The following is a 25,046-nucleotide window of genomic DNA, read 5'->3' on the forward strand; positions in this document are numbered from 1 at the left end:
CGCGGCCCCGCCCACCCGCGCTCGGAAGCAGAACCCGGCTCCACCCTCCCCCCGACGCAGCGTCACCGCCGGGGCGGGGCCGGGAGGTGAAGGGGGCGTGGTCGGCGGGGCGGGGCGGGGCGGGGCAGGGCAGGGCGGGGCGCGCGGCCGCCGGGTCCCCCCGCCCTTCCGCCGCCAGCACCGCCATGGCGGCCACCGGGGTCCTGCCCTTCGTCCGCGGCGTCGACCTCAGCGGCAACGACTTCAAGGTGCGGGGGGGAACGGGGGGTACTGGGGGACGGGGGGGCAGCCCCGGCCCCTGGCCCCGAGCGCCGGGCGAGCGCGGGCCCGGGCCCCGCAGGGCCCCGTCAGGCCCGGCCCGGCCCCGCAGGCTCAGCTCGGCCACCCCGGGGCTGGGCGATCTCGCCCCCCTGGCCCTGCTGCTGGCCCCAGACCGGGGCTGCTCGTCTAGGGGAGCCTTGGTGCCTGCCCCCATAGGCACTACAGGGCCTGGCGATCCCTGAGCCCCCGGCCCATGGGGCCCCAGAGAGCCAGGTGATGGTGGCCCCCCAGCTCCCAGTCCCGTAGGACTGGGCGATCCCAGGCCCCCCAGCTCCCAGTCCCATAGAACTGGGCGATCCCGGCCCCCCCCCAGCTCCCAGTCCCATAGAACTGGGCGATCCCGGCCCCCCCCCCCCCAGCTCCCAGTCCCATAGAACTGGGCGATCCCGGCCCCCCCCCCCCCAGCTCCCAGTCCCATAGAACTGGGCGATCCCGGCCCCCCCCCAGCTCCCAGTCCCATAGGACTGGGCGATCCCGGCCCCCCCCCAGCTCCCAGTCCCGTAGAACTGGGCGATCCCGGCCCCCCCCCCCCAGCTCCCAGTCCCATAGAACTGGGCGATCTCAGCCCCCCAGCTCCCAGTCCCATAGAACTGGGCGATCCCGGCCCCCCCCCAGCTCCCAGTCCCATAGAACTGGGCGATCCCGGCCCCCCCTCCAGCTCCCAGTCCCATAGAACTGGGCGATCTCAGCCCCCCCCAGCTCCCAGTCCCATAGAACTGGGCAATCTCGGCCCCCCCCCAGCTCCCAGTCCCATAGAACTGGGCGATCCTGGCCCCCCCAGCTCCCAGTCCCATAGAACTGGGCGATCTCAGCCCCCCCAGCTCCCAGTCCCATAGAACTGGGCGATCCTGGCCCCCCCAGCTCCCAGTCCCATAGAACTGGTCGATCTCAGCCCCCCCCAGCTCCCAGTTCCATGGGACTGGGCGATCCCAGGCCTCCCCCCGACCTCATCGGGCTGGTCAGGCTGAGGTCCCCAGATCCTCACCCCGTGGGGCAGGCGGTTTTCTCACCCTCCTCCTCCTCGCAGGGCGGCTACTTCCCAGAGCACGTGAAGGCGATGACCAGCCTGCGCTGGCTGAAGCTGAACCGCACGGGGCTCTGCTACCTGCCCGAGGAGCTCGCCGCCCTCCAGAAGCTGGTGAGCGGCACGTTTTGGGGAGGGGATGGGGCTCGACGGCTCCCACTGGGGCTGTGGGGTCAGACAGGGCCCTGCGCAGCGGTGCCGAGAGCCTGGTGCCTGCCAGCCTCGTGGCTCATCGGCGGATGCTCTGGTGTCTAATAATAGGGCTGAGCTACAACGTGCGGTTGAAATTGGATGCAGGAGCTGTTAGGAGTGGGGTTGAGACAGACTTGTACTCAGTTTCACCTTGTTTTCCTAGCAAACCAGACTAAAAACCATGCTTATATCCTCTGCCCTTTAATAGAAGGGAAGGGTGAAGGTTTGGTATGGGGAGGATTAAGGCTTTGGGGCTTTTTTTTCCCCCCTCCTTTGCTAAAAGCTATAAAGAGCAGGAGCTGACAGCTGCCTGGCTTTGTTTTTTGGGTGGCTCGAGTTTTGTGCGCGACCAGGCCCTTGGCGGAGTCCGTGGCTAAGCTTTGCTTTGGCGGTGTCCTGCAGCACGTTACGGACATCGTTAAATCGGTGTCAGCCAGACACAGCGCGCTGCCAAAAGTCCTCGTCACCGTGCCGGGTGTGCCCTGCTGAGGCACGGCAAGCGGGGAAGCCCTCCGTGCTGCTCGCAGCTCCGTTCCCGCCAGTCCCGCCAGATGCTGGGGGGCCATGGCTGGATTTAAAACCTGGCATCTCGCCCACAGTCTGCCAATTCCTCATTTTCCTGAGCAGGTAACAGCTGGGCTGGTGATACCCAGAGGAAATACAAAATTTCCCCTGGGCCCTGCTCCAACCTTGCCGGTCCCCACGTGTCTGCCCGTTTCCAGATCACCCAGCGAGGAGCATTTCCAAGGACTGGGGTCTGTTTGCTCGGGGACCGTATGGGACTGCCGCCAGCCAACTCGGTAGCAGCCCAGAGCACCCCGAACCCTGCAGCAGGGCTGGGGTGTCTCAGCCAGGTCCGCCCCAAGGGTGCGGAAGCAGCGTGGGCACGTTGGGGCCAACCAACCAGTTTGAGACTGGGAGCGTCCCAGCAGCCTTGTGTGGGTCAGGGCCGAGCTCACCCCATACATCCACAAGCCCCCTACTCTCCTGGGATCGAGGAGCCCCCACGTCGGTGCGGGGGCCCGACCGCTGCCCCACGCAGCCCCGGCTCCTCTCTCTGCTCACTGGGGCTTCCCTGCAGGAACACCTCTCCGTGAGTCACAACAGCCTCACCACGCTGCACGGCGAGCTCTCCGGCCTGCCCTGCCTCCGGGTAAGTGTCCCCCTCGCCTGTCCCACCCGCATCAGGGCTGGTGTCTCCAGGCACCTCTTGGCTGGCCCCTGGCTTTGGGGGTACACAAGGATCGTCGCTGGCCGCCCTGGGGGGCTCAGCAGGCGTAGAGCCGGCGGGTGGCTGCACTCGTGCCTCTCTCTCCCCTTTCAAGGCGATCGTGGCTCGTGCAAACAGCCTGAAGAACTCGGGAGTCCCCGACGATATCTTCCAGCTGGATGACCTCTCAGTGCTGGTGGGTGCAGAGTCTCCCCGGCTAACGCGAGAGCCACCTCAGACTCCCGGGTCCCGCTCCCACGCCTCGGTGGCCCCTCGTGCCCCTTGGGGAGCACGGCCGGGCTGAGGAGCGTCCAGGGGAAAGGTGCAGGGAGGAAATCGGGACTCAGCGCTGCCCAGCTCCCTTTGACTTTCGGGTGCCCAGGCCGTAACTGGCTTCCCTGCAAGAAGAACTCCCATGCCCTTTCAGTGACGGTCCTTCTGACCCCACATCTGGGCACCGAGGAAGCTGGCCGCGGGCAGGATAACCCTGTGGCAATGCCTTCTTTAAAGGCTGGTGCCATGGCTGGGTTCCCCGCGTGCTCGTCCAGCTCCTGCTGCTGGGCACCGATCCGTGGGGCGAGATCCGGTGCGGCTGTAGGCAGGCCGTGCCCCCGAAGATGCCCCTCGGTCCTCAGGTTTGGGTGGTGGTTGCTGGATGCGGGCCAGAGGGTGATGCCTGCTTTGCTCTCCCGTTTGCCCCAGGACCTGAGCTACAACCAGCTCACGGAGTGTCCGCGGGAGCTGGAGAACGCCAAGAACATGCTGGTCCTCAACCTTGGCCACAACAGGTGGGTCTGGGCCAGGGCAGCCATCTCCCCCTGGCCACGGCCACCTCCGTCCGTCACCTCCTTCACTCCGGGTCTCGCTCTCTGCCCCACTCCGGGAGGGAGAGGTTCTGCGTAGCCCTGAAGATCCCCATATCCCCGCAGTATCGAGACCATCCCCAACCAGCTCTTCATCAACCTGACGGACCTGCTCTACCTCGACCTGAGCAACAACAAGCTGGAGAGCCTCCCACCGCAGATGAGACGCCTGGTCCACCTCCAGACCCTCATCCTCAACAACAACCCCCTCCTGCACGCGCAGCTCCGGTAAGACCCCGTTTTCCGGGCTGGATCCCACGATGCCGGGGCTGTGCCGGGTGCCTGTCCCAGCCCTGACACCTTCCCTGCCCCGTGGTTCTCCACGGCCCGCAGGCAGCTCCCGGCGATGACCGCCCTGCAGACCCTGCACCTCAGGAACACCCAGCGCACGCAGAGCAACCTGCCCACCAGCCTCGAGGGGCTGGTGAACCTGGCAGGTAGGACCGGGACACCCAGCCCCACGGCGCACGGGGCCCGTCCAGGGGCTCTCTCGGCCCCGGCGTGGGTCCAGCCGGCGGCGTTCACCCCGTTGTCTTCCCCCAGATGTGGACCTGTCCTGCAACGACCTCAGCCGCGTCCCCGAGTGCCTCTACACCCTGGGCAGCCTGCGGCGCCTCAACCTCAGCAGCAACCAGATCGCGGAGCTGTCCCTCTGCATTGACCAGTGGACCCAGCTGGAGACCCTCAACCTGTCCCGCAACCAGCTCACCTCCTTGCCCGTATGTCCCTGCCCGTACGTGGCGTCCCTGCCCGTTCCTCCATGCCACTGGGTTCTCCCTCACCCCGCCATCTCCTCCTTCCCCAGTCGGCCATCTGCAAGCTGACCAAGCTGAAGAAGATGTACCTGAACTCCAACAAGCTCGACTTTGATGGGATCCCCTCAGGCATCGGCAAGCTCGCCAATCTCGAGGAGTTCATGGCGGCCAACAACAACCTGGAGCTCATCCCCGAGAGCCTGTGCAGGTAGGGGACAGCCCGCAGCCGGATCTGCTCTGTCCCCCAGAGGAGACATGGAGGCTGTGTGGTGATACGAGGTCTCCGAGTGTCCCCGAAGGACGTGCCCCTGGCCTGGCCCTTCACCAGCATCTCTGTGACCCACAGGTGCTCCAAGCTGAGGAAGCTGGTGCTGAACAAGAACCGCCTGGTGACGCTGCCGGAGGCCATCCACTTCCTGACGGACGTGGAGGTGAGAGCCCAACACCCCCTCCGCCTCGGGCTGGGTCCACCACAGCCCCAGCGTGTCCCTGGGATCCCAGGGCTGTAGGATGGGATGGGGTGAGGTGAGGACAGGGGGTCTTGGGGCCAATCCATGCAGCCTGGCCCACAGTTCAGCCCAGGCAGGCGGTGGATTCAGAGCTCCCTCCACATCCCCTCACCTCACCAAAGCCCAGGGTGCTCCGGAGGTCTCCCGTCCCACCCCACGTCCTCAGCGTCCCCGTGAGCCCGTGCTTCAGAGCAGTGAGGTCTCCTGTCCCCTCCTCGGCAGATCCTGGACGTGCGCGAGAACCCCAACCTGGTGATGCCCCCAAAGCCGGTGGATCGGACGTCGGAGTGGTACAACATCGACTTCTCCCTGCAGAACCAGCTCCGCCTGGCCGGAGCCTCCCCGGCCACCGTCGCGGCCGCCGCGGCAGGTGAGCCTGCAGGGACCTGGGGGACAGCCCCTGCCTCGGGCAGCACGCTGGGAGAGGCTGGGAAACGAGCCGTGCCCCACGGCGTGCCCCACGCGAGGCATGGGCGTCCTGGCTGCCTCTCACCCCGTCCCCGTGTCCCCAGGGAGCAGCACCAAGGACCCGCTGGCCCGCAAGATGCGGCTCCGGCGGCGCAAGGACTCTGCCCAGGACGACCAGGCCAAGCAGGTGCTGAAGGGGATGTCGGACGTGGCCCAGGAGAAGAACAAGAAGATAGAGGTAGGGTCTGGGGTGGGAGAGGGTCCCCGAGCAGCAGCACGGTGCCCCTGGCCCACCCTGGGTGCTGGCAGGGGCCCAGTTGCCCCCAGCTCGGTGACCTGTCCCCGTCCCCGCAGGAGAGTGGGGAGGCGAAGGCGCCGGACCTGAAGACGCGCCGCTGGGACCAGGGCCTGGAGAAGCCGCAGCTGGACTACTCGGAGTTCTTCAGCGAGGACGTGGGGCAGCTGCCCGGCCTCTGTGTCTGGCAGATCGAGAACTTCGTGCCCACGCTGGTGGACGAGGCTTTCCACGGCAAGTTCTACGAGGCCGACTGCTACATCGTGCTCAAGGTACCTGGGGAGGACCGAGGGTCCCCCATGTCCCCAACCCAGGGCTATGGCCGTACCACCTCACACCCCGTCCCTCCCCAGACCTTCCTGGATGAGAACGGCTCCCTCAACTGGGAGATCTACTACTGGATCGGGCAGGAGGCCACACTGGACAAGAAAGCCTGCTCTGCCATCCATGCCGTCAACCTCCGCAACTACCTGGGGGCTGAGTGCCGCAGCATCCGGGAGGAGATGGGGGATGAGAGCGACGAGTTCCTCCAGGTGAGGCCGACTCCCGGCCCCCCCATAGCCCCCAGCCCTGCCTCTCCCACCCTCATCCCCTCCCTGCCCCCAGGTCTTTGACAACGACATCTCCTACATCGAGGGTGGCACGGCCAGCGGCTTCTTCACCGTCGAGGACACGCAATACGTCACCAGGTACCGCTGGGGCCAGGGGCTGGGGGGACGCGTGGGGCAGGCGGTGCCCCATGTCCCACCGTGGCTGTCTCTCCCCCAGGCTGTACCGTGTCTATGGGAAGAAGAACGTCAAGCTGGAGCCGGTGGCACTGAAAGGGACGTCGCTGGACCCCCGGTGAGCAGGGGGAGCGGTGAGGGGACACAAGGTCCCTGCGGAGGGACAGGGTGCTGGCAGGGTCCACCCAAGAGGTCGTAGCTGCAGCTCTGGGGTGCAGATCAGTTGTGCCAGCACCTTTCTACAAGGATGTGGGTCCAAACCCCGCTCGGCAGCCCCAGCAGCTGCAGTGCCCTGCTCCACAAGGACCCCCAGGGTGGGGAGGACGCTTGGCACACCCCGCCCTCTCCTGACTGTCCTCTCACCTCTGTATCCACCAGGTTCGTCTTCCTCCTGGACCACGGCCTCAACCTTTTTGTGTGGCGCGGGAGCCGGGCCACGCTGAGCGGCACCACCAAGGCCAGGTAGGGCTGGTCGGGGGGCTGGGGGTGCAGGGAGCCCACCTGCCACCTCACCCGCTCCCGCTGCAGGCTCTTCGCCGAGAAGATCAACAAGAACGAGCGGAAGGGCAAGGCGGAGATCACGCTGCTCGCCCAGGGCCAGGAGACCCCCGACTTCTGGGAGGTGCTGGGGGGGCAGCCCGAGGAGATCCGGCCCTGCGTCCCCGATGACTTCCAGCCCCACAAGCCCAAGCTGTACAAGGTGGGGAGCTGCCGTCCGCGGGGCCGTCGGCGCTGCCGGGGCCCCGCAGCCCCCCCTCACCCGCGTCCCCGTCCCCTCCGCAGGTCGGCCTGGGCCTGGGCTACCTGGAGCTGCCCCAGATCAACTACAAGCTCTCGGTGGAGCACAAGAAGAGGCTGAAGGCTGATCTGATGCCGGAGATGCGCCTGGTAGGATGGAGCAGGGAGGTTCTCCCAGTCTGACCAGTAAGACTGGTTTCATGCCCCCTCTGCCTCCAGCTGTGCCCTGGGAGAGGCAGGTTGGGCCAGCGGGGCCCGGGTGGGGGATAGCCAGCTCTTCCCGGCCGTCTTTCGGGAGCGGGCAGGGTGTTTTCCAGCCAGGAAAGCCCGCGGGTGCCTGACCCCCTTTTTTCCCTGGGGTGCCCGCAGCTGCAGAGCCTGCTGGACACCAAGAGCGTGTACATCCTGGACTGCTGGTCCGACGTCTTCATCTGGATCGGGAGGAAGTCGCCGCGGCTGGTGCGGGCGGCGGCGCTGAAGCTGAGCCAGGAGCTGTGCGGCATGCTGCACCGGCCCAAGCACGCCATGGTCACCAGGAACCTGGAGGGCACCGAGTGCCAGGTAGGGCAGCCCGCATGCCACGAATGGGCACAGACCCCCGGGCAGCGGTGCTGGGGAGGGAGACGGGGGCACAGACCCCTTGGACGGGGTGCTGGGTGCCAGGGAGGGTGCTGTGGCCCCGAGTGCGTTACCTGCTCCCCAATTTAGGTGTTCAAGTCCAAGTTCAAGAACTGGGACGACGTCCTCCGCGTGGATTACACCCGCAACGCCGAGACGGTGCTGCAGGAGGGCGGCCTCGCCGGCAAGGTCCGCAAGGATGCCGAGAAGAAGGACCAGATGAAGGCCGACCTCACGGCGCTCTTCCTGCCCCGCCAGCCCCCCATGCCCCTGAGCGAGGTAGGGCTGGGGACCGTCCCCTGTGTCCCCCTGCGGCGTTGGGCCGGGTGCTGACGGAGGGGCTGGGTGGCCGCTGGCTGACGGAGTGCGTGGGGCCGCAGGCGGAGCAGCTGATGGAGGAGTGGAACGAGGACCTGGACGGCATGGAGGGCTTCGTGCTGGAGGGCAAGAAATTCGCTCGCCTGCCCGAGGAGGAGTTCGGCCACTTCCACACCCACGACTGCTACGTCTTCCTCTGCAGGTGACACCCGGCTCGTCCCCTCTCCGGGGCTGCTGGACCCCCTTGACCACCCATCTCCCTGCCCAGAGCCTCAACCTGCCCCATCTCCCACGTCACCCCCTGTTCCTGCCCTCAGGTACTGGGTGCCGGTGGAGTACGAGGAGGAGGAGGAGAAGAAGAAGAAGGGTGAAGGCAAAGGAGAGGAGGAGGGTGAGGAAGAAGAGGAGGAGAAGCAGCCCGAGGAAGACTTCCAGTGCATCGTCTACTTCTGGCAGGGCCGGGAGGCCTCCAACATGGGCTGGCTCACCTTCACCTTCAGCCTCCAGAAGAAGTTCGAGAGTCTCTTCCCCGGCAAACTGGAGGTGACCCCGCTGCCTACTCCTGGGGGGTGACACAGGGTCCCCCAGCTTTGCCTCGCTTCTCCCCCCTCCCCTCTCTGACCCCCAGGCAGGGGATGGCAGCGGAGATGGGGGCTGGCAGGGGGTGCAGCTGGGGCTTGGGGTTGTGTCTGGGGGGTGCCCCTGGCCCTGCTGACACCCACCCCTGGCCAGGTCGTGCGCATGACCCAGCAGCAGGAGAATCCCAAGTTCCTCTCGCACTTCAAGAGGAGGTTTGTCATCCACCGGGGCAAGCGGAAGGACAGGGCCAGCCCGCCCCAGCCCAGCCTCTACCACATCCGCACCAACGGCGGGGCCCTCTGCACCAGGTCAGCCCTCCCGCGGGTTGCTCCGGGCCGGGCAGCACCCATGGGTGCCAGCCTCCTGGCAGGGCACGTGCCGGTGGGCATGGCTGCCTGATCCCTTGCTGACTGTACCTCGTGGGCTTCTTTTCTAGGTGCATCCAGATCAACACGGACGCTGGTCTGCTCAACTCAGAGTTTTGCTTCATCCTCAAGGTACTGCTCATGGCTGAGCACCCTCGGGGATGCTTGGCCACTTGCCCCCCTCCCTGCTTGGGTAGCCCTGACTCTCTGCGCTCCCCCAGGTGCCTTTTGAGAGCACGGACAACCAGGGCATCGTCTACACCTGGGTGGGCCGGGCAGCCGACCCTGATGAGGCCAAGCTGGCCGAGGACATCATGAACCACATGTTTGATGACTCCTACAGCAAGCAGGTGAGGGGGTGGGGGCACAGCGGGGCTTGGGGGCAGCTTACCTGGGTGGCAGCGACCACCAGGGCAGGGGACGGCCACGCTCAGCCCTGTCCCTGCCCTCGCAGGTGATCAACGAGGGAGAGGAGCCCGAAAACTTCTTCTGGGTGGGCATTGGGAGCCAGAAGCCCTACGATGAAGACGCCGACTACATGAAGCACTCCCGGCTCTTCAGGTGGGTCCTGGTCCAGGTGGGGCTGCTCAAGTCTGTGCTGATCCCCTTCCTCCTCCCACAGTGCCCCGGGCCATGCCAGGGGCTCAGTCCTCCCAGGCTTGCCAGGGCACGGCTCCCCACAGCAGGAAAAGCTCCTCTCCAACTCTCTGTCCATCCCTGGGCATCAACCGGCTGAAACAGAGCTTCTCCATCCCATCCCATCCCATCCCATCCCATCCCATCCCATCCCATCCCATCCCATCCCATCCCTTCCCTTCCTTCTGCGCGAGCTGAGTCCTAACAAACTCATGTCTTTGGTACTGTCCCCGCAGGTGCTCCAACGAGAAGGGCTATTTCTCCGTGTCAGAGAAGTGCTCCGATTTCTGCCAGGATGACCTGGCCGATGATGACATCATGCTGCTGGACAACGGGCGGGAGGTGAGCCGGGGGCGTGAGGCCGTCCTGTGCCCGGGGCAGGGGCCAGATCTGCCCGTGGCTCTATGGGCTGAGCCGGGCTGCACGTCCTTCCCGCAGGTCTACATGTGGGTGGGCACCCAGACCAGCCAGGTGGAGATCAAGCTGAGCCTCAAGGCGTGCCAGGTAGGGCCTCCCTCCTGCTTGCTGCTGATGGGGGGAGGATTTGGGCTTCATCTGCCCTCGGGGCCCTGATCCTGCCCCGTGCACGGCGGTGCAGAGCTCGCAGCAGCCCCCCCGGGCTGGGGAATGCCAGCCCTGGAGGTGGGCGAGGGCCGGGGACCCCCACGGCTATGCTCTGCCCCAGGTCTACATCCAGCACATGCGCTCCAAGGACCCCACGCGTCCCCGCAAGCTCCGGCTGGTGCGGAAAGGCAACGAGCCCTGGCCCTTCACCCGCTGCTTCCACGCCTGGAGCGTCTTCCGCAAGCCGCCCGCCTAAGGGCCAGGGGCACCCAGCACTCCGGTTACAGCCCCCCGTGGCACGGCCAGACCCCCTGGCACGCTGTGCTGCCGCACACGCCTGCTCCCAGCCAAGCTCGACCCTTGGAGCCACTTCTCCCCAAGCCGGGGCCAGGGGGGAGCGCTGGGGCTGTCCTCTGTCCCCCCTTCTCCCGGCACGGGGCCCAGCTCAGCCCCTTCCCTTCCTGGGGGGCATACGGGGCGGCGTGGGCCCCTGTTACACCCTGCTTGGGGATGCTGCTGCCCTAAACCAGTGCCGAGCTCCCCCTGCAACTGGGGGCCAGGGGTGTTTCCCAGTTTGGGTGGGAGGATGCTTTGCTAAAGAGCACTGCGGGGGGGTGAGGGGCTCTCAACCCTGGGCCTTACAGCCATCGCCGCTGTCCTGGGGGGGGCAGACCCCCAGCAGGGGCTGGCCATCGGTATCATATCAATAAAGGCTGCACTTCTCACCCCAAGGCCGTGCCAGGCTCTGACTGCACCCACCTTGCTCCCAAGGGGGGGTCCCCCAGCCCCGATCCTGCCCCACCGCAGCTTGGGGGGCTCTGGCACCCACCCAGCTCTCCTGGAGGGGGTGGCGGAGGCCGGGACCCCGCAGTCCCAAGGCTCCCTGAACAGCTGCAGTCTAGGCCATTGATATTAAATGCTTTATTTTCAATATTAAAAACCAGTATTTTTAATAACTAAACAATGCTAAATTCATCTTACCAAAAAAAAAAAAAAAAGGAGGAGGTGGGGGGGTTTCTACCAGGGACACTACAGCCCCGGCCCCGGCAGGCAGCGACAGAGCCCAGGGCAGCGCTGCCTTGCCCGGCCCCCCCCCCAGCCACACACGTACCGCAAGAGAGCCCAGGGGGTCCAAAAACAGCCCCGGATCCCCAAAAGGAGAGGGGCAGGTACCAGGCTGAGCCCCGGAGCCACGCAGGGACAGCCACGGGGGGGGGGGTGGGGGACAGAGCCAGCGTCACCGCAGCCCCCTGCGAGGATGAGGCTGGGCTGGGGAGCCCAGGAGGGATTTGGCACAGTGAGACCCCCGGGATGGGGCAGAGGGGGCTGGGGCAGCCCCATGCCCCGTCCGCCCCCCCGCCAGCACCAGCACGGACCAGGGCCAGGAGCCAGCGTGTCCGTTCCCCCCCCCCCCACCTTTCCCACGCGATCCCATCCCAAACCCACCCGTGGCAGGAATTAGTGTCAGAAAAGAGCAGCAGGCACGGAGCCCAACCTGGAGAATAGCCCTTGGAGAAGTCACTAAGAGAAAAAGGCCACCTGTGACCCCCCTCCAGTAGCCCTCCCCGGGCTGCTCAAGCCCTCCGGTGCCCACCTGGGAGCCAGGGGCTCCACGCTGGGCTCCCCCGGGAAGGGGACAGTCCCTGTGTGGCAGCCGGAGCAGGGGACAGGGCTGTAAACTGCAGGGAGCCGGGCATGTAAACACAGACCAGGGTACGGAGGGGCCGTGCCCGGGGGCTGCCGGCCCCCCACCTCCCCGAGAGACCAAAACCGGGGGGACGAGGGGGGTCCACGAGCCCCAGCCCTCCCCGTAGAGCCGGGGAAAGCAGCAGCATCCCCTGGGAAGGGGGCTCTGGAGCAGGGGACAGTGACACTCGACCGTGTATAAAAAAAGAAAATTATCTTCCCCGGGAAGAGTTTGTGCACCACAGCCCCCGGCTCGGGGTCAGCAGGGGGGGGCCGGGGCCGGCGGCCGGGCAGGGACGCGTGGGGGGGGAGCGTGCCGGAGCCGGGGCACGCCGGCGCGGATGTTAGAGAAGAGACGAGTCTACGTTACACGGGGAGGGGGCGTGGGGGGGTCCAGTCGAGTCGCGCGTCCCGGGAATCCGAGCACTGAGATGGGCCGGGGAGGCCGGCGATGCCTGCGGGTGACGCAGCCCCTGAGAAGGGGACCTGGGGGGGGGGAGGCCCAGGACACGCTGCCTCCCCCCTCCCCTACAAGCCCCAGGGACCACAGCCCCATCCTCCCCAAGATGGACGGGGATGCCGGGGTTTTGGGGTCCCAGCTCCGAACCCCGCGGCACCCCAGGGTTTGCAGCCGGAGCTGTGTCCCCGCCGCAGTGCGGGGCCGCCCATCCCCATGCCCACCCTGGGGACCACCGCACCTCACTTGATGAGGATCCCCGCGGGCCGGGCCTCGTCCTCGCTGGCGTTCCTCAGGTTCCTCTCCGCTTCCTCCGAGGACCTGGGGCAGAGCGGGGTGAGCGGCAGCCGGGGGCACCGCCACGGCCCCTCGGTGCTGGTGGCAGCGGCCGTGGGCGCCGGTTACACCGTTCCCCCCCGCCACTCACGCCAGGAAATCCTTCACTTCCTCCACGGTGATGTCCCCGGTGGTGTCCAGCGGGTTCTCCATGCTGCTGTTGGGGGAGTCGATGGGGCCGGGCGAGAAGGCGGCCGGGTGCTCCTCGGGGGACCCTGGGGAGCCACGGGGACGGGAGGGATGGGGAGCAGCCGCGGCGCGGGGCCAGCCCCGGAGCAGGGCCCACAGGGACGCGGTGCGCGTGGCAGGGAGGGGGTGGTCGCTCACGGTCACTGTCGGTGGGGGAGCGTTGGCCCTCGGGGCTGCGCGGGACGTGGGTGCCGTTTGCCTGCGGCAGCTTCGGCGTTGCCGTCGAGCTGTTGCTGGAAGGAAACGCGGGAAGAAGTTACCGCCGGAGCCGGTGCCGTGGGGCGGGGGTACAGGGGTGCTGCTGTCGCAAAGCCCCCGCGTCCCCGGGGCACGTCCCACCTGAGGCAGGAGGTGTCCTGGAGCCGGGCGACCTCCAGCCGGCACAGCGGCTCCGTCACGTTCCTGGCGCTCAGCGAGAAGCGCTCGAATTCGGACGGTGAAATTAGGTAGAAACCTGGAGTGGGGAGACAACAAAGAGCCTCAGGGACCCCCGGCAGGGCTGCAGCCAGAGACGATGTCCCATCTACAAGGGACATCACCCCCAGCCCAGGTCCGGTGCCCTCACCCTGGCCGTGCTTGGTGAAGACGCAGGAGGCGATGCCGCTGATGTCCTCCTTGCGGATGCAGCTGTAGTGGACCTGAGGCCGCAGGCCGGGCACGGTGAAGATGTGGATGTCGCCCAGGTTGGTGAGACAGGCCAGGCAATTCTCCAGCCGCTCCTCGGAGCTGGCGCTGGCCAGGCTCACCAGGGCCACCTTCCGCACCCGGCAGCCCTCGTGCGCCGTCAGCTTGAACTTGGTCTTGGCACTCACTTTGGGCAGCGTGAAGACCTGGGGTGGGGGGCGAGAGGAGCCGGGTGCCACGGGGGAACAGGAACCTGCAGGGTTTCGGGGGGCACCCGAGCAGCCTCCCACCGCGGGGGCCAAAAGCAAAGGGCAGCATCTTCCCCTCGGAGCCACCACCCCGGGGACAAGCGCAGGAGTGCCCCAGGACCTGGTCGGTCACCGCCAGCCCCGTCCCTGCACCCGGGGTAATGGGGACACCCGGAGAGGACACGGGACACGTTGTGGGTGGCGGGTCCCATCCCTGATGCAGGTGGACACCGAGCCCCTGCCACGCTCACCTTGAACTGCTCCTCGGAGGAGATGAGCATGGAGTGGCTGCCCTGCATGTCGGGGGCCTTGGCCAGGTCCCGCGAGACCTCGTAGGGCTCGGGCAGGGGGTTCCCCCGCCCGTCCAGCACCGCGATGGCCACCACCGGCGCCCGGTGCATCAGCTGGATCTCCTTGCCCAGCACCGCCTCCACCGCCCGCTCCGAAAACTTCTCCTGCGACGGCACCTCCAGGGCGTAGGCGAACACCGAGCCAGAGTTGGTCCCTGCCCACATCGTGGGGCCGTGGTGGGCGGCTGCGGGGGCGGGAGTAGCGTCAGAGCCCCCTCCCCATGGCACAGCACCAGCCAGACCCAGCTCGGGGGCTTTTCCCAGGGAGGGGGCGGGGGTCTCACCATCTCGGAGGAAGGTGTCAGCGAAGTAGAGGCACCGCACCACCCCTGAGAGCGAGTCGTCGGCCGAGCGGGGCTCGATCCGCCGCTGCACGGGCGTCATCTCCACCTCGGGGGGTCCCGCCTGCTCGGCCAGCTGCGCGTTGGCCTCCTGCACCTGGGGAGGGGGACGCGGGGGTCAGCCCCTGCCCGGCAGGGACGAAGAGCAGCCGTGGCGGCCCCCGCTCCCTGCCCACCTTGCTGGAGGGGCTGCTGGCGTTGAGCCTCTTCTTGCCGGACACCCGGCTCTTGCGGATGCGGCGGAAGGACTGCCGCAGGGACTTCTTGAGGGACTTCACACGGGACAGGGGCCCCTCCATGGCCAGCGAGTCGTTGGGGTGCAGCGTACACCTGCGGGCACCGACGTGGCTCAGCGCCCGGACCCCCGCCACGTCGCTCTTGGGGGTCCCCGGCACCGAGATCCCCCCCCCGTACCTGGCCAGCACGGGGTTGCGCCGGTAATAGTCGAAGAGTCCGAAGCCGTGGCTGGTGCCGAAGGCCACGAGGTTCCACTCGGAGTGGAGGGTGACGGCGGTGACGGCAGCGGGGGGCACGCATTGCACCAGCACGCTGGGCTGGAAGCCGGGGGCGAAGGGCAGGGGCCCGTTCCTGGGGGCCAGCCGGTCGTGGCCCTTCCAGGTGAAGCCCTCACGGTCCTGCAGCAGGTCCACGGTGGCCACGCTGACCACGTGCTCCGACTTCTCGTCGCTCAGCTCCATCACCAGCACCTTGCAGGGGACAAGCACGGATGGTGGGGGACGCATGCTGGACCCCCCTGGGAAAGCCGCCCTGCTGCAAGCCAGGGGCTAAACCTTGCGGGTAGGAGCCCTTCACGGACAGGCACGGGGGTCTGCAGGCTCTGAAGTGCCCCCGTGCCGTGTCTCCCCGAGGGGGGAGTCCAGAGGTGCCCGGCAGCCCCCGTTCTGCCCCCCACCACCCTACCTGCCCCGCCGTGCCGGCCACCACCATCTTGGCCGTATACTTGCAGAGAGCGATCTTCTGCACGCCCAGGCGCGGGTCGTCACTGTAGGGATCAAAGCAGCCCACCTGCAGGAGGGAGGGGGGGGCTGGCCGCCTTCACGCAGCTGCGGGGCAGCCCCCCGGTGCACCCCCACGTCCCCCCAACAGCTGGCAGGTACCGGCTGCCGCGCACGGGCTGCTCCGGGCATCGCGCCCGGGAAAGGTCTGTCCCCACGCGTCCCCCGGCTCTCCCCCCCCCGGCGCTGGGGCAGACCCGCGAGACAGAGCGCGCAGAACAAGCGTCCCTTGTTGTCCCCACGGGGCGTCACGCGGCAGCTGTGCCCCGAGCCGGGGGACACGTCCCCGGGGCGCAGCCGGGACGGCTCCAGCGGGCGCATCCTCCGTGCCCAGCTCCGGGCTTGCCCCCCTCCCGGCGCCGGCAGAGGCAGGGGGGTGCCGGGGTCCACAGCGACGTCCCCCCTGCCCTGGGGACCTCACCTTGCGGAAAGGCGGCCACTCCTCCTCGCCCGCCTGGTTGAGGCTGTCGTTGTGCTCGCAGTCTGTCTGGAAGATGCTGGCGGTGCCCAGCTTGTAGAGGGGCTTCAGGGAGACCCCCGAGGCATCCCAGAACCGCACCGTGCCATCCTCGTGCCTGGGAGGGGGGGGGGGACGGGGAGGCCCTGTTAGTGCAGGGCCCCGACATCTGCCCGGCTAACAAGAGCCGCCTGTGTGCTGGCGGCCACCGTGCCAGAAGGGGGGGGGGACAAGGGGGGACAACGCAGCGGGTGACACACTCCTGCCCGGCCATCAAGCCGAACGAGAAGGGGGGGAGCCCACCCAACAAGAGCGGCTGGACCCCCCGCCACCAGCCATTCCCAATCCCCCACGGCAGGAAGGGGCTGAGGATGCGCGTTCCCAGCCCGCTCCGGCGTGTTTCGGGTTTCCCAGGCCCCCCCTCCCCGCTGCCAGGCCACTCACCCGGTGAGGAGAAGCCCCCTCTGCGTGGGCTCCTGGGCCAGGTTCTTCCCCCCGTCGATGGGCCAAGCCTTGAGGGAAGGATGGAGGGAGGGATGGAGGAGCAAAGGAGCGGGAGCAAGCGTCACCCCTCCGCCAGCCCGTCCTGGGGGGCTCGGGGACACCCCCCTCCCCGCCATCCCCATCGCTCACCGCGGAGGAGAGCCGGGGGCTCTGCTGCTCGCCGGCACTGATGATCCTCTCCCAGAGCTTGAGGGGCACGTTGGAGACGTGGCAGGAGCAAGTGATGGCGGAGGAGTGGAGCGGTGCCAGGTAGGGGGCAGGGATGGTGGGCCAGCCCGGCGTCTGGAGGTCGATGGCCACCAGCTCTTCCTCCACCAGCACCACGAGGGCACGGGGGTTCTCAAAGCCTGGGGAGGCAGGGACACAGCTGCTGCTAGCAGAGACCCCCACCGCCACCCCCTCCCTCCCCGGGGCGGTTCGTACCTCCCTCGGCCGCCTCGGTGCTCTGCACGGTGAAGAAGTCGATGACGCGGGACGTAAAGTCGAGCGTGGCCAGGGTCTGGCCCTGCAGCACGCTGACGCAGTGCCGGTCGCCGTAGCTGGCCCGTGGCATCCCCCCGTTGAAGATGATGAAGGGGTTCCTGGGGGGATGAAACAATCTCCGTCAGACCCCAGACCTCGCCGGGCATCTTCCCCGCAGCCCAGGTCCCGTCCCCCCCCCATGTGTCCATCACCAGCCCAGCCCCGTGCTGCAGGGACGTACCCCGACTCACAGGTCCGCCAGAGGATTTTGCTGATGGCTTTGCAAGGGAATGGACCTGAAACAAAAATATCAACCCCGCGGTTGCGGCACCGGCACCGAGATGGGGCCATCAGCTCCCAACCCCGTACCCCGTACCGTAGGGGATGGTGGACATGACGGGCTGCTGGCTCCTCTGGCTGGCACCGCTCACCGCCCACACCATGTACCCGCCGTCGCTGTGGGAGCTGATGATGCTCTTCCCGCTCTGCTCCCACGCCAGGCTCTCCAGCTGCTGCGGGGGCACACGGGGAGCTCGACACCCGGGACGGGGTGGGGGGACGGACAAGCACACGAGGCCGCGGCCCCGCCAGCCCCCCGCCATCCCCGGTACCTGGTTCCCCAGGAAGAGGTGCTGGACGGTGCGCGTGCTCTGCTCCCAGAGGACCACCAGCCCCCGGCTGTACCCGATGAGGAGCTGGCCGCTGTTGCGCGGGTGCTCCTGGATGGATTCCACCGGCCCCAGCGCCTTCCCGCAGCGGTAGTCATCGGGGACGCTGCGTGGGGGACGCACACAGGGGGGGATCAGGGGCGGGCTGGGGGTGGTGGGGAGGGGGCGCGGGGCCGGCAGGGCTCACCTCTGCAGGATCTCATCCGGGAAGAGGGTTTTGTCCTCCAGCAGTGCCAGGGCGGGCAGGGCGAGGAAGTACACCGCACCGCCCTCGGTGCCCAGGCAGGCCACCGCGCAGGTGGATGTCGGCAGGACCACCGTCACCCGCGTGATGCCGGGGGAGCAGCTGGGGGGGGGAGCGGGGGGCTGCGTCAGCCCCACGCTGGGTCTGGGGGAGCGGCGGAGAAACCCCAAACCTCCCCCGCCCCGACGCTGCATCCCCATCCCCGCTGGCCCAGGAGGACGGGGACAGGGACAGCGTCAGCACTAATAGCAATTAGAGCCATTAATCACCCCCGGGGCCCTGCCAGCACCTACAAAAAGCCCAGGGCTGCATTCCCCCCCCCCCCCCCGCCACAGCATCCCAGTCGGGATCGAAGGAGCATTCCAGCGGGGAAGCCACCGCCACCGAGGGGACCTTGGCCACCATCCCGCCCGAGCGGGGACGGCTGCTCCCACGCGTCGTTCCCAGCCGGCAGCGGTATCGCTCCCGGCCGCAGCCCCACAGCGGGCGGACGGCTGGGGACACCCCCCCCCCCCGCCCAAGGCAAGTACTTAGCGCTGTCGGACCCTGGGCGTCCCGGGAGGCCAAAGCTGCGGGTCTCCTCCAGGTGGGAGCAGCCCTCCTTCTGGCAGACCTCCCAGAGGTGCAGCGTGTTGTCATCCAGCAGGGAGAGGAGCCAGCCCTGGAGGGGGGGGGGGGGACAGCAGTGGGGTGGGTGGGGGGCTGGGGGGGCCGCTGCCAGGCCCCCCCGGGGACACCCACCTACCTGGCCGGGGAGAAAGTGCAGCTGGGTGACGGTGGCCGTCTCCTTGTGCAAGCCCGTCAGTTCCACGCCCGGCGCGCCGTATCTGGGGGGGGCCGTCAAAGAAGCAACGAGAGTAGAGCCCCCAGCACCCCGGCAAACCCTTGGACTCCCCCCAAATTCCCCCCCCCCAGGTCACAGTTTTGCAAGCAGGAGCCAGTTTAGCCCCGTGTCCCTGGGGAGAGCCAGGGCTGAGCATCCCTGGCAGCACCCCACGTCGGAGCCGGAGGGTACCACCATGCCTGGCGCCAGCTGGGATCCACCGAGCACCTCCACCGGGATGCCCCGGGGTCAGGATGCGGCCGGCACGTGGCCGGGGTGGGTGTGCGTGGGCCAGGCCAGCTCCTGCCCTCTGCCACCCTCTTCTTCCTCAGCTGCAGGGCCGTGGCCGAGCAGAGGCACCCGGCAGCCCCGGCCAGCCCGGCACGTACCGCCAACAGGGTGGGGTTCGGCATGCGCCGGCACGGCCTCACTCACCCGACTGGTCCCGGCTCCTCCGCCGGCGACGCTGCTCAGCAGGAACCGGGGCAGGACCCGCGTGGCAGCTCCAGCACCGCACGGCGCGCCCCGACCCGGCGTCTCCCCGACACCCCCGGGACCCGGCGAGCTGCTTCCCCCAGCCCGGCGTCACCGGTGCACGGCGCAGCTACGGCTCGGCACGCTGCGTGCCGGGGGTTTCCACCCTCCGGCCCCCGTGGTCCTCGCCCCCGGCCACCCCCCGGGTGCCCTCGGCGTGGGGAACCGGCCCAGCGGCTCTGCCCAGACTGACAGGCAGGAGCTGTCTGGCAGCGCCAGGCACAGCCGAGCCGGCAGAGCCAGGCCAGAGCTGCCGAGGCTTTGGGGAGACCAGACAACGGGGTGTGCGAGGGGGAGCGGGGGGAGCACACAAGGGGGCTCTGGGCGCGGTGGGGACAGGGGACACCCCCCCGTCCGCACTCGTCCCGGGGTCCTTCCGCACCCAAAATGGTGCCGCTGGCCAAAAGACAGGCAGTCCTCGTGGCAAGCGGCCAGGGATCACCAGCGGCACCGGCTCGCTGCGATGGGGGTCCGAGCCCAGGGACCCCCAGCCACCCCGGGGGATCCCCCGGGCAGCGGCATCCCCTCGATGCCGGGCTGTCTGCAGCCAGATCCACCCAGCCTGGTCGGGGAGCACCCACGGGTGCCCCCACTAACCAGTAGCACCAGTCAGGCCAGCTCCGGCTGCCGCCTCACCCGGCCCCGGCCTCCCTGACACCGTGAACCTCCAGAAGCACCTTCTCGGCGGCAGCTGGAGCGGGACCGGGTGGGCACCGGCTGCAGCGCCGCGGGCAGGACCGAGCCGCCCCGAGCCGGGTACCACCCCAAAAACATCCCCGCAGAGCACGCGCGGGGCACCGCAGCCCCCCGCGACCGCGGCTCGGGGAGGTTTAACCCGGGGGGGGGCTGGAGCCAGCACCCCGCGGCGAGGCGGCCGAGCGGAGCAGCCGGCGACATCGCGGCCGGGCGGCCCTGGCAGAGAAAAAAACCCACGCCATCTTTGTGCTCGGGAGGCAGCGAGCCGCTGTGGCCTGGGGGAGGGGGAGCATGGCGGCCCCCCACCCCCCCCCCCCCACCCCGACCCCGACCCAGCCACCCCCGCACCCCCCCCGCACGCCCACCCCGCATTCCTGCGGCGCGGGGCCCCCCGAGCGCGGGCCGCATCCAGCCCTGGCCGCCCGCCAGCAGCCCTCTGAAGTCTCCCTGCACGCCGCCGGCAACAGCCCAGTCGGGCCCCGCGTCGTCGTCGTCCTCGTCCCCCCGGCCCCCCCCCACCCGGGACCGGGCTCAGCGCCCGCCACAGCCCCCACCCCCCCAAGCCCAGCGCCGGGCCGGCCAGAGGCCCCGCTGCACATCCCCCCCCCCCCCCCCAAAAGGCTGCGTGGACGAGGCCAGGACGGACGGGAGCCAGCCGGGATAAGGGGGTGACACCGGCCAGCACCCCCCGCCCGGGATGCCCCCCGGAACGGCCGAGCCCCTTTGCTCCCTGGCGTTTTGGGCGAGGCGGGGGTTTCCTCCGGCCACCCCCTCCCCGGCCGGCCCAGCTGCAGCACAGCTGGACAGACAGACGCCTGCAGAGCGGGAGGACGGGACGCTGCCGGATGGACCAGCAGTGGCACGGCCACGTCTCCCGGCATCCCCCGGGATGGGGACAGCCGGGGGGGGTTGTGGGGGGGGGGGTCCTTACCTCCTGCCCTCGGCTGGGGGGGAAAAGGATACAGCTTCACGGCTCCCGCCTTGGTGCCGATGGCCATCACGCGCAGGGTGGGGTCGTAGGCCAGGGCGCTGGGCTGGCTGGGGAAGCCGTGCTCCACCGTCTGCCGCAGGGACAGGCAGGTCAGAGCCGGGACCCCCCACCCCTGACCCCTCCGAACCCCCCCCCCCTCGCCGCCACGGCTCCGATCCCGCACCAGCCTGAGCTTCACCCCCGCGATGGAGGACCATGAGGATGCTGCTTTGCCCCCCGCTGCCACCACGGGGGTCCTTGGGGAGGGGGGACATCACTCCTCACCCAATTTCCACCTGACACCCCAAAACAGACCAAACCCCACAGCCACACCAAGGGCCGGGGTAGGTCTGAGCTCGCACAAGCCGCCCCACCATCCACCGGCACTTTGGGGAAGGGACCCCCCCACCCTAAACCCGCTGCCGGAGGTGCGGATGCCCCGGGAGGGCTGAGCGGGGTCCAGCTCACCCCCACCGCAACGTCCCCGGGGGTCCGCGGTGCCGGGCAGCAGAACCAGGCGAGCGGGACCCACCAGCACCGGGGACGTCCCCGCTGGAGCCGCGTGCCGCCCGCGGGCACCTTCCCAAGGAAGTCCCGGCCGGCGACGGCGTGCCCGGGCTTGCCGGCTGGGGAGGGGCTTGCCCACCTGGCAGCGGGGGGACGTGGGGGGCACCCACCACCCCAGCCCACAGCGAGGGGACCACGGGGCTCCCGGGGAAGCAGCCCCGGGGGCAGCTCAGCAGAGCAGCGGCGGCGCGATCAGATGATATGGAGGCCGCTGGAGCCAGACTGGCCGGATCCTGACCCGCTCCCTTTGTCTGGGGCGGCCGAGGCGCGCACCGGGGTGGCTTTTTGCACCCGCCGGCACAGCCACCGTCACCCTCCTGGCTCCCGCTCCACTCCAAAGGGCCACCAGAAGCATGCCAACGTCCCCAGCCCATCCAGGGGGTCCCAGCCCGGCTGGGGGACGAGTTAGGGGATGCTTGTGAGTCCCGGTCCCCGTGGCAGCCCCACACAGGGTCACCCCGAATCCCCCCGGGATGCATGCCGCACTGGAGGATGGCAGCGGGAGCTGGGACAGCAGCAGCGCGGGGACGCCCCGGCGATGCTTTAGGTCGGGGACCGGTCCGACGAAGGAGGCAAAGACCCCCTCGGCACTCCCCCAAAAGCACCCTCCCAGCTCCCCTGCACCCCCCCTCCAGCCCCAAAAGGGGGGGACCCGGCCAGCAGCCCCCCACGCACAGCCCTTCCTCCCGCCCAGCAGCGGGGCCGCATCCGGCAGGCTGTGCCGGCCCAGCCAAGGCGCGCTCCCGGCCAAATTACAGCAAATCCCAGGCAGATCTGGAGCTCGGGAGGAAAAACAACCGTTAATGGGAGGCAGGTGGGCAGCCAGCAACCCCAGCGCCGGGCCCGGCCGGAGTGGGGCTGCTCCCCAGCCCCCCGGGATGCCCCGCCGGGCGCAGACCCCCCAGGGTGCCGCTGGGGCACGATCCGGCTGCGGGACCACCCTCCCCAAAACCGGGGGGCTCCGGCTGGGCTGAGCCTCGCGCCCCGGCCAGACCCTCGCCCGCAGCGGTGAGGCTGGGGGGGACAGGGATGTGCCGGAGCGGTGGGTGCTGGCTCTGACCCCCCCCCCCCACCACCACGGCACACCCCAACACCTCCCAGCCCGGCCCCGCTGTGGGGCGACCCGGGGGTCCTCCCGGCGCACGCCACAGTCCCCACCGTGAGTTTGGGCAAGCGCCCGACGCCGGTGCCAGGACGCTGCCGAAGGATGGACCGACGGACAGACACTGCCGGCGTTCTCCTGCCCCCGGGGCCACGGCAGAAGGATGGTCCCAACACCGCGGGGCTCCCGGGACGGGGCGCACCGAGCCCCAGGCGGGCACCCACCGGCACAGCCCGTCCTGCCGATGCGCCGAGGGAAGGGTCCGGCACCCGAGGGCTCGCAGGGTCCCCCTTGGTCGTTTGACGAGCCCGGGGGCTCCCCACTCCGCATGAGGGGACCGAGCAGGAAACCTCCCCGGTACCGGCGAGGGGGGGGGCCAAGCTCTGGCCCTCCGATACCCCCGGTCCCCCAGAGACACATCTTTGGGGTGCAAGGGGACCCCAAGCCCCCAGCCTCAGGGGTCATCGCCACGGCCCTTCCTGCTGACATAGGGGGTCCAGCCCCCCCAAATCCCACCCCTGGGGGCTGAGCCCCTCCATGGGGCATAGGGGTTGCAGCCGGGGATGCTCCGGGACCGGACAAGGTGGGGGGCCGCGGGACACCCCAAAACACTGTTGCCGGTAAGCGAGGCATGGGGGAAGCCACGGGGCAGGGGCAGCGCGGGAACCGGGGTGCTCGGGGGAGCCCCCGCCCCGGTGGGGCCGGGGAAGGGCGATGTCGCACCGGGGGGGGGTGGAGGGGTCGCATCCTGCCCCAGGGTGCCCCCGGGTGCAGGAGGGGGTGCACCCTGAGGCGGGGGTGTCCGCTGCACCCCAGGGAGGGGGGCAGCCCCCCGGGGCGCATCCTGCACCTGGGGGTCCCGGCACCCACCCGCGGGGGGTGCACCCCCCCACGGCACCCGCCTCCCTGTACCGGGGGTCCGCCCGCAGCCGGGAGCTCTACCCTTCCGGGGGTCCCCCCTCCCCGGGCCCAGACCCGCTCCCCGGGCAGCCGGGGGTCCCGGTGCGCGGCTCCCCACCGCGGCCGCCCCCTCGGGGGTGCACCCCGGTCCCCGGGGGGGCGGTGCCCCGTGCGCTGCTCCCCTCCCCGGGGACGGCATCCCGCTCGGGGGGTGCCGGAGCCTGCGCCACCGGGGGGCTGCCCCGCACCCCGCTCCCGGGGCCCTGCCCGACACCTCCGGTGGCTCCCGGTGGTCGTCGTCCCGCCCCCCCTCCGGGGTCCGTCGCCGCGCCCCCCGCCCCGGACGCACCTTGCTGAAGGCGAAGAGGTCGTGCCGGAGGCGGTCGCGGTGCGGGTCGGCACCCTGCCGCCGGAACCGAAACTTCATCATGGTGGGGCCGGTGGCGGCGCGGTACCGGGCGGGGCGGGCGGGGCCGGCGATCCCGGGGCCGGTACCGGGGCGGGCGGTGCCGGTGCCGCTCCCGGTGCGGGCGGTGCCGGTCCCGGCGGGGGGCGGTGCCGGTGCCGGTGCCGGTGCGGGTCCCGGTCCCGGTCCCGGTGCCGGTGCGGGTCTCGGTGCGCGCGCCGAGCGCCGAGCGCCGCGCGCCGAGCCCGGGTAGGCACCGCCGCGGCGGGGCGGGGCGCGGCCCTGACGGACAACCCTCGCCGCCAATCACCGCACGACCGCGCGCATCGCGCGGCGCAGCCCTTCCCACCCGCGCTGCGCAGGCGCCGCCGCGGGGGACGACGGGAGTTGTAGTTCCCCAGCGCAGGCGCCCTCTGTAGGCACTTTATTTATTTATATTCCGTTTTACCTCTTTCTTTCGTTTTTTTCTCTCCGGGGTGGGAGGGGACGACACAGCGAGGGCACCCCCAAGGCCGCTCATGCTGGTCACAGGGCCCCCACAACCATGGGGTGTCCTGGCTTCAGGGCCTCATCCTGGCCCATGGGCCCCACAGCCATGGGGTGCTTCAATGACATGGCGGCATGCCAGCTACTGGGCCTTGTGCCGGCAGGGTGCTGAGCACGGCCCCGCTCGGCGCGGCCGCGCCGAGCGGGGCCGTGCTCAGCACCCTGCCGGCTCCCGCCATTAGTATTCGGCGCCCGTCCCCGGCCAGCGACCGATTGTTCCCGCCATGGCACCCGGCACAGCCGTGCCCCGCTCCCTCACGGCCGTCAGGGTGGGGGGGCCACCCTGCCCTGCACCCAGGTCTGGGGTGAGTCACCCCGGGCAGGGCAGGGCTTCCCCTCCCTGCTGACTAACCCCAGCCCCGGGGAGATGCCGCACGGAGGTGACGCAGCCTTTGGGGTGGAAAACACCCTGGGGGGGAGCGGGGACCACGGCCCCGATGCCCCGGTGATGGGCTCCTGGATGGACAGAGGGAAGGGGTCTGACCCCATGGGCAGCCGTGGGGCGTGAGGGTGGGTGATGGAGAGGACATTGCTAGGTGGAGGAAGAGGAGGAGGAAGGCCACCATGCGAGGCCAACAGACCCCAGCCAGCCATGCCATCCCCTCTCCAGCACCACCCACCCATCCACCGCCATCTTCCTCTTGCAGGAGGAAGGCGCAGGGCAGGGAGGATGAGGGGCTCCATGCGAGGCCGAAGCACGGGGTTTAGCCCCCCCCCCCGGGTGCTGGGGCCATTTGAGGAGCAGGCACTGGCTGCAGCAAGCCTGGGCGGCGGGGCAGGGTGGGAGCTGCAAGGGGACA

General features: G+C 69.5%; 2 protein-coding genes across 3 annotated transcripts; one reads left to right on the top strand and one right to left on the bottom strand.

The window, feature by feature from the left end:
- The first annotated feature begins 124 nt into the window (after positions 1 to 124).
- FLII (FLII actin remodeling protein) lies at positions 125 to 10,943 on the top strand. The gene is made up of 30 exons (XM_075515646.1): positions 125 to 248; positions 1,349 to 1,459; positions 2,619 to 2,690; positions 2,863 to 2,943; positions 3,450 to 3,535; positions 3,677 to 3,838; positions 3,944 to 4,047; positions 4,154 to 4,329; positions 4,416 to 4,573; positions 4,712 to 4,796; positions 5,097 to 5,244; positions 5,387 to 5,520; positions 5,637 to 5,849; positions 5,931 to 6,110; positions 6,184 to 6,266; positions 6,346 to 6,420; positions 6,681 to 6,764; positions 6,831 to 7,002; positions 7,086 to 7,190; positions 7,410 to 7,601; positions 7,749 to 7,937; positions 8,039 to 8,178; positions 8,294 to 8,519; positions 8,709 to 8,863; positions 8,992 to 9,052; positions 9,142 to 9,270; positions 9,375 to 9,481; positions 9,793 to 9,898; positions 9,995 to 10,060; positions 10,242 to 10,943. The coding sequence occupies exons 1-30, from the start codon at positions 186 to 188 to the stop codon at positions 10,374 to 10,376; spliced, it is 3,798 nt and encodes a 1,265-aa protein (XP_075371761.1). The 5' UTR covers positions 125 to 185; the 3' UTR covers positions 10,377 to 10,943.
- Positions 10,944 to 11,541: 598 nt separating this feature from the next.
- Positions 11,542 to 23,959, bottom strand: LLGL1 (LLGL scribble cell polarity complex component 1). 2 transcript variants are annotated; one of them, XM_075515649.1, is made up of 23 exons: positions 23,644 to 23,959; positions 20,719 to 20,816; positions 18,448 to 18,529; positions 18,233 to 18,363; positions 17,646 to 17,804; positions 17,402 to 17,564; positions 17,167 to 17,302; positions 17,032 to 17,086; positions 16,752 to 16,909; positions 16,458 to 16,675; positions 16,269 to 16,336; positions 15,789 to 15,942; positions 15,273 to 15,377; positions 14,766 to 15,058; positions 14,528 to 14,681; positions 14,295 to 14,448; positions 13,912 to 14,195; positions 13,354 to 13,618; positions 13,128 to 13,242; positions 12,927 to 13,021; positions 12,691 to 12,814; positions 12,505 to 12,584; positions 11,542 to 12,261 (listed from the first exon to the last, which is right to left on the bottom strand). In XM_075515649.1, exons 1-22 carry the CDS (start codon positions 23,722 to 23,724, stop codon positions 12,506 to 12,508), a joined length of 3,171 nt encoding a protein of 1,056 aa, XP_075371764.1. In that variant the 5' UTR covers positions 23,725 to 23,959; the 3' UTR covers positions 11,542 to 12,261; position 12,505. The 2 variants fall into 2 exon arrangements, with proteins under 2 accessions (XP_075371764.1, XP_075371763.1); XM_075515648.1 differs by having other exon boundaries at positions 18,248 to 18,363; positions 23,644 to 23,863.
- Positions 23,960 to 25,046: the final 1,087 nt, after the last annotated feature.

This window comes from Mycteria americana, chromosome 12 (genome assembly GCF_035582795.1).
Source record: "Mycteria americana isolate JAX WOST 10 ecotype Jacksonville Zoo and Gardens chromosome 12, USCA_MyAme_1.0, whole genome shotgun sequence".
Lineage (NCBI taxonomy): Eukaryota > Metazoa > Chordata > Aves > Ciconiiformes > Ciconiidae > Mycteria > Mycteria americana.

Coding starts and splice junctions, on each gene's coding strand:
- FLII (XM_075515646.1), top strand. CDS start 186: ATGGCGGCCACCGGGGTCCTGCCCTTCGTCCGCGGCGTCGACCTCAGC. Junction 5,245..5,386: donor CGTCGCGGCCGCCGCGGCAG/GTGAGCCTGCAG, acceptor CCGTGTCCCCAG/GGAGCAGCACCAAGGACCCG. Junction 9,899..9,994: donor TGCTGGACAACGGGCGGGAG/GTGAGCCGGGGG, acceptor TCCTTCCCGCAG/GTCTACATGTGGGTGGGCAC.
- LLGL1 (XM_075515649.1), bottom strand. CDS start 23,724: ATGATGAAGTTTCGGTTCCGGCGGCAGGGTGCCGACCCGCACCGCGAC. Junction 18,364..18,447: donor TGCACTTTCTCCCCGGCCAG/GTAGGTGGGTGT, acceptor CCCCCCCTCCAG/GGCTGGCTCCTCTCCCTGCT. Junction 17,565..17,645: donor CCGGATGAGATCCTGCAGAG/GTGAGCCCTGCC, acceptor TCCCCCACGCAG/CGTCCCCGATGACTACCGCT.